Below are 7,321 nucleotides of genomic sequence, written 5' to 3' on the forward strand. Positions count from 1 at the left end.
TCTTTTTCAGCCTCTGAGCAGTGTGTCACCAGGGTAAAGCCTGCTGTTACTGGAATGATGGTCATCCCCTTTCTCTTGTCTTCCCTTCCTACTTGGATGTCTCTAATCATTCTATCTCATTCCTTCCAACCAATAAAACTGATTTATAAGCGGGAAAAAAAACCCCGAAAAACTAGCCAGAAGTCCAAGATTTACTTAAGAAACCAAAAAGGATCTTTTTTTATTCTGACAATTATAACAGAGTAAAGGGCTCATGTGAAGTCAATAAGCATCTGTTGATAGGTTTGGTCCAATGTCTACCCAGAGGCAGGAGCGCAATCATTCCCCGTTATTCTGAATATGAATCAACCACTGTGTGACTGAGAAAGGGTTTGGGGATAAGAGGGGGTTACATGATTTCTCAGAGGAAGCAACAAATGAACACAACGATTTACAATACTTAAAATACTTTACGATTAACGGAAGAATTCAGAATGTGCTTAGCGGAATGGGGACGGACTCATGGGAGAGGGGACTTCTGGGGTTATGGTGGGCATCCCCTTATTTGGGGTCTTGATGCCCACTGGAGCACTGAGCCGCTGGTCCACTTGGGAATTCTCCTTCGTGTTGCTGATGTATTCCTGAACCCAGGCATCACTGGGATCGGCACAGAGATGCCGGCCCTTTCTGGTGAGAAAGCTGTGCAGAGGGCAGAAGGATTAGGTAGAGGGTGAGTAAGGGCATACTTGATCACCTGTGTCCCCTTCATCTTCCTCCCTGCGGGCAGCTCAGGGCTAGTCCGCCTCATCAAGGAACCATTCCCTAAACCTCAGGGACTTTCAGTCCTTCTCTGAGTGATTTATGGAGATAACCTAAGACCACCTCCTTTCTGCTGTCTCTTTCTCTCCTCTCTTCCCTCTACTTCTGGGCACGTCTTCCCTGGCTTTCTGCAGGCCCCATTTCATGGCAGGAAACACCGCCCCAGCCGCTTCCATCTGTGTCCTTCATACACAAAAGGCCCCTAGAGGGTTGGGCTTTTCCCAGGCTCCTTATTCACCAGCCAGGGCACTTGTGAACTGCTCCCCATTCAGACTCCTGTGGACACTTCCCTGTTCCCATGTCGCGTGTCTCCCCAGGGGTGGGCAAGAGGACTGCTACTTACATAATAGCATCTTTGGAGCACTGGCTGCTGGTCTTAAAATAGGCAACCACAAATTTGCGGGGGATCTTCTGGGACATGTAGGAGAAGCAGCAGGTGGGTACGGTGTAAATTTTATCTGTGGGGGAACAAGGACAACAGGAGTTGCTCAGAAGCACAGGCAAGCCCCAGAGGCTCAGGAAGAAGTAGAGAGAGAGCACCACTCAGCCATGAGGTGCAGAAGGAAAGGAAACTGGAAATAATTTGACTTTTGTTTGTTTCTCATTAATTTCCTTTGTCTTGTCTTTGGATTTGTCTCTTCATTTTGGTGTCCATCTTACTCTACAGGGAACCAAACTCTAGATAGTCTACTCCCTTTTCCTTACTCTCTTTGGGGAAAATTTCTTTTCTAATCCATTAAATCATAAGATACGAAGTCAGACAATAAAGTTTGTGAGCTCATCCTAGAAAAAGTGCTACACACCTCATTGCTGAATATCACTATGGTCACCTTCAAAGTACTCCCCTTGGGAAGCTATGCATGACACCAGTGCCTCGTCTACCATTCAAAGCAATTTTGGAACTCTTTCTGGAATGGTCATCAGAGCTGCCGTTGTATTACCCTTGATGTCCTGAATGTCATCCAAATGTCTTCCTTTCAATATTTCCTTTATCTTTGGGTAAAAAAAGAAGTAATGGGGGCCAGATCAGGTGAGTAGGGAGGGTGTTCCAATACAGTTATTTGTTTACTGGCTAAAATCTCCCTCACAGACAGTGCTGTGTAAGCTGGTGCATTGTCGTGATGCAAGAGCCATGAATTGTTGGCGAAAAGTACAGGTCGTCTACCTTTTCACGCAGCCTTTTCAGCACTTCCAAATAGTAAACTTGGTTAACTGTTTCTCCAATTGGTACAAATTCATAATGAATAATTCCTCTGATATCAAAAAAAGGTTAGCAACATTGTTGCAACAAGTTTGCGAACTTAATTGTCAGATCTCGTAGCTGAGGGAAAGCAGGGACAATTCTTGCAACTCTTAGAAATAGCTAAGGTGATTCTAAAATTTGTTACCACCAATAGGATCTAAATAGACCTAGATTCTACCTCATGCTAATAACCCAATTAGACTTTAGTGATCTCATCCAGAAAGTAGAATAAAACCTCTCCTAACTCCCATCCTGCAGCCCAGATCAATAGACTTGTTTTGAACCCTCTTGAAGAAAACAAGTGTCATTTTGAAACCCCATTCGAGGTTCTCTAACTTCACACAAGGGTGTTCTCAGGCAAGAGCACTAGGAAGCTGTGGTCTGACTTCTGGCCAGAGTGTGGGGAGCAACTATTGTTAACGGAAAGTGGACAACAGACTCACCTCTTATATAGGAGCAAAGGGCCACGGTGCAGAGGAGGGCAAGGACGGTGGCCCCGAGGACCTTCATGACGCTGGGCAGGCAGAAGACTGAGGGCAGAACTGAGGTGGGATTCTGGACTTCACTACTGCTGGCCTCCTTCTGAGATCTGCTGTATCTTCCCTCCTTCGATAGGCAGCCCCGGGCAGCGGGGACATAGGAATCTGAGGTGCCTAAGCAAGAAACTATAAGTATAGTGGTGTCATTTGAGTTGTAAAACCCAGGTTGCCTGTGGTTACTAGAGAGGTTTAGGGAACATACAAGAATGGTTCAATTGCTAATTTGATTAGAGTGCTTATGAAGAAGTTGTTTCTCCAGATGAGCGACCAGCAATTGGCACCGTCCGGAGATCACGCTTAGCTGTTTTCACATGACAGATGTCTCTCTGACATGAGTGGTCACAGCTTTGTTCCATAGAGCAGAGTACTCTAATGGACATCCACAATTGTTCCGACCACGTAAATGTGACATGTGTAATAATGCCACCGAGTCTCAAGCAGTATAAGCCAAGCTAGCCACACCACAGATGCAAGAACAAAACTGGAAAGCCTGGAGGTATAAGAATAATAAAAGTAAGGATTAACTTTCCATTAATTGGTCTATTTATCAAATATTCACCGTAGGCTTCCAGTGAAGTCTGGATAGAACACTGGATGTGGGTCAGCAGTCTTAAAAATGTCCATACTCTTTGACCCAAAAACTCTACTTCTCATAATCTAGCCTATGAAAATGAACTCACAAATGGGGAACATGTAAGGAACAATTTTGTTTGGTGCAGCTTATCGATAATCAAATAATTGACACCAAACTACCTACCCTACACTGTTGGAATGATAAAGTAAATCCACGGATGGACCATTAGCCAGCCTCTTAAATAGAATGCCATGAAAATACTTGATTTTTAGTATTAAATATTAACAAGCAAGATACAAAATTTCATATGTAATTTTATTTCAAAAATCCTGGGAAGAGAAAAAGAAAAAAACAGAAAGAAATAAAGCCTCCCACCTGTGCCTGTCTGTTCCAGGTTTTCTCTCCTCCACATCCCCACTTCTCTCCAGGAAGGAGGAATGACTGACATTACACGAAGATGGGAACGCTGGCTGTTAGTATCACTGTGACCAACAAATTTGTGATAGATCTGGAGAGAAGTGAGGGAAGCAGCAGGCAGTGGGTTGTCTGCCCTAACCGTGAGGATGGGCAGTCCAGAAGCTGAGAAAAGCCAAGTCGACTTCTTCCACCCTCTGAGGGGGCCAGCGGAAAGTTGACATTGATGTCACAGCTCATGGCTGCAGAGTAGGGCACAGGGGGAGCCAAGGAAGCTAAGTGTTGCTTCTCTCCCTTGAATTTTTTTTTTGAATCTCTGCCTCTGTTCTTATTCTCAGTCTCTAGCTCCCTCTTCAGGGAATACACCTATTAGAACAGTTGAGTCTTGTTCCATCTCTTTCGGAGAACTTCATCTGGTCCGCAGATGATTCTGTCAATCACTCAGAAGGTGGAGAACTGCGAGGTATCTGCCACGTGGCTCATCCTAGGAACCAGCGGGACCTGGCATTTGCATCTTGTTAATGACTGAGTTCGGCCTCAGTTTCCCAACATCAAATGGGTCCTAGCCCTCTTCTGCCTTTCAGACCCAGAGACCAGGATAGATAAAACTCCCTGGGAAACAGCCCAGGACATTTTGAAACCTTCTCCGAAGTTCTTTACTTTCACCTGGGGAGTCTGAAGCTATAGGACTTAAGTGATATGGTTTGGACATCTGTCCAGAGCATGGAGACACAACTCTAAGAGGAAGAAAGGATGAGGGTTGAGAGAGTCTTGTGGTACATACCACAAGACTTGTGAACTGAGGGCTGTGGTGAGGACATGTTGGCAAGGCAGCCACGGAGACCTCAGCGACGTCAGGCAGGCAGAGGAATGTGGGCAAAGCCAAGACAGGACTGGATACTCACTGCTGTCTCTGTCCTTCTGGGGTCCAACCTCTGTCCCTACCTATTTATAGGTGACTCTAGACCATGAGGAACTGGAGTCTGGAGATGGCCAGAGGGGAAGTTGTCGCATGGTGTCATGTTATGAGTTGCATATGTCAGTGTCCCTGAGTCACACTGAGTTTCAGGGTAAGCAAGAATTGCTCAGTTGCTCACTTCTTGGGGCTGATTGTGTGGAAACCTTTGGATAGTAAGAAGTTAATGTCAGAGCTATGAGTACATGGAGACATCTGCAGATTGATTCCTCCCGCAGAGCAGATATGCTCGCTTCAGCTCTCTGACCATGTGGGGTGACATCTGTGGTGATGTCACAGCATCCTGGGCACAAAGTCACACTTAAACCACACCCTGGGTAAAAAGGACCATTATATCATGTTTATGTATCAGAATGCTTCTAAGGAAATGATTAGCCAATGAGGGGAAAGCCAGGAGTTGTTATCACCGGGGTGCCAAGCTTAGCTGGTTCCTTCTACCATGAACAGCTCTCTCTATGAACCGCACCATTTCCTTCCCCCTTCTTCAGAGCAGACACGTCTAATGTTCTTCACAGATGTTTCGACTGCACCGATGTGACATATATAATGATGCCACAGAGTCTTAAGTAGCCTGAGCCATGTTTGATCCAGACCCAAATGGACAGAATGGAATTGGGGAAGCCTGGGCTACAGGCATGACAGGCGTGACGAGGTCAGCTTTTTAATCGCTGTTTCATTCATTAAACATTCACAAAGTCCCTACAATATGCCATCACGAGATTTAACCGTAGGACAAAGAAATGAACACTCATATATATGGGGTGTCTATATAGATCAGGAGCCTTAAATGTCCTTAGCTTTTGACCCAGAAAGTCTACTGCTAGGAAAATAGCGTATAGAAATGACATCATTTATGGAGAAAGGTTTATGCACATCAATATTTGGTACAGTTTATTGATAACAATTAACATTTGGAGCCAGTCCAAATGTGCTACAATAATGCATGATAATATTGATGCACTAGAATGAGTAAATCAGGCAGCTCTTAAAAATACTGGAATGGTTTAGAAAAGCTTTATAATGTGAAGTATAAATACGAAAGCTGCAAAATTACATCCCTATTGTGATTACAATAATGACCCTCCCCCTCAACACACAGTAAAAAAAGAAGTGAAAAAGGGGAAGTAAGCAAACAGAACTAAAATAAGCCTAGAAAATAAATGCACTTGAAAGAAATCCAACATGTTATAGTGGTTAGGTTTGAGTAATAATTTTTCCTACCTTCAAGGAAAGAAGTTCTCCTCAGAGTGTCTCAGAATTCATAGATGCCACCAGGAGACAGGAAGACTGTAGTGGGAAACCTCCCACATCCTTATTTGCACGTGCCTTGCTGTTTATCCAGCTTTCAGAAACAAATTAAGTGTTTATTCTTTTCTTTATTTTATTAACTCTTACTACTGCTGGGGGGCAATCTGCAGTTCACATTACACATCATGTGAAAACAACAATTTGAATTAAAGACATTAGTAACATTGCTTTTTCCCTACTCCTGTGAGATTTCCTCCTGTGCCCGTATATGAGACTTTGTGAAGATGTGATGCCTGAGCAGCCATTTTGTAACCATGAGGCGATAAGCCCAAAGAAGAAAGTCCAAGAAAATGATGGGGAAGGGGAGATATTTTAAGAGTTCTTGATGACATCATTGAACTGCCCGCCAAACCCTGGGAATGCCATCTTGACTTTACCATTCAAAAACAAAATGTTCTAGGATTTTTGAGGAATGAGGATTTCCCTTTTTAAATTTATTTACTTTCTCAGTTTTTCTTTTCTTTTCTTTTTAAAGATTTTATTGGGGAAGGGGAACAGGACTTTATTGTGGAACAGTGTGTACTTCCAGGACTTTTTACCAAATCAAGTTGTTGTCCTTTCAGTCTTAGTTGTGGAGGGCGCAGGTCAGCTCCAGGTCCAGCTGCCGTTGCTAGTTGCAGGGGGCGCAGCCCACCATCCCTTGTGGGACTCGAACTGGCAACCTTGTGGTTGAGAGGACCCGCTCCAACCAACTGAGCCATCTGGGAGCTCAGCGGCAGCTCAGCTCAAGGTGCCATGTTCAATCATACTTGCAGGGGGCGGAGCCCACCATCCTTTGCGGGACTTGAGGAATTGAACCAGCAACCTTGTGGTTGAGAACCCACTGGCCCATGTGGGAATTGAACCGGCAGCCTTCGGAGTTAGGAGCATGGAACTCTAACCGCCTGAGCCACCTGGCCGGCCCCTACTTTCTCAGTTTTTAAGGGCTAATTATTATTACAAGAGGTAATATGCCAAAATTTATTTAATTGGGGGTGGCCAGTTAGCTCAGTTGGTTAGAGTGCGGTGCTTTTAACAACAAGGTTGCCTGTTCGATTCCCACATGGGCCAATGTGAGCTGCACCCTCCACAACTAGATTGAAACAACTACTTGACTTGGAGCTGATGGGTCCTGAAAAAGCACACTTAAAATAAATAGAAGGTTAAAAACAATTTATTTAATTGTAGGCCATTTTTTAATTGTTTCGAACAAGCTGTGACAAACATTATTATACATACAACTTTCTTCATCTTTGTGTTTGTATCCATAGGCTAGATCCCTGGCAGAGTGCTTTGCTGGTCAAAGGGTAAAAGCATTTGGAGGCTCGTCATTCATAGTATTAGTTCCCAGTTAGCCCAGCTAACCCAGGGACCAGCTGTTTTGTGTAGGTCTCCCCTTATCCATCGTGATGCTAGATATGCCTAGGGGCCACTCACCTGGGCCTGTCCTAGTACTTGTGGCCGAGCCCCGACAGACAGTTCCTCCACTG

The 7,321-nt window shown here is 44.5% G+C and overlaps 1 protein-coding gene across 1 annotated transcript; it reads right to left on the bottom strand.

The window, feature by feature from the left end:
- Positions 1–277: 277 nt before the first annotated feature.
- LOC117013724 (C-C motif chemokine 3-like) lies at positions 278–2,818 on the bottom strand. The gene is made up of 3 exons (XM_033091116.1): positions 2,485–2,818; positions 1,142–1,256; positions 278–678 (listed from the first exon to the last, which is right to left on the bottom strand). The coding sequence occupies exons 1-3, from the start codon at positions 2,549–2,551 to the stop codon at positions 480–482; spliced, it is 381 nt and encodes a 126-aa protein (XP_032947007.1). The 5' UTR covers positions 2,552–2,818; the 3' UTR covers positions 278–479.
- Positions 2,819–7,321: the final 4,503 nt, after the last annotated feature.

This window comes from Rhinolophus ferrumequinum, chromosome 21 (genome assembly GCF_004115265.2).
Source record: "Rhinolophus ferrumequinum isolate MPI-CBG mRhiFer1 chromosome 21, mRhiFer1_v1.p, whole genome shotgun sequence".
Lineage (NCBI taxonomy): Eukaryota > Metazoa > Chordata > Mammalia > Chiroptera > Rhinolophidae > Rhinolophus > Rhinolophus ferrumequinum.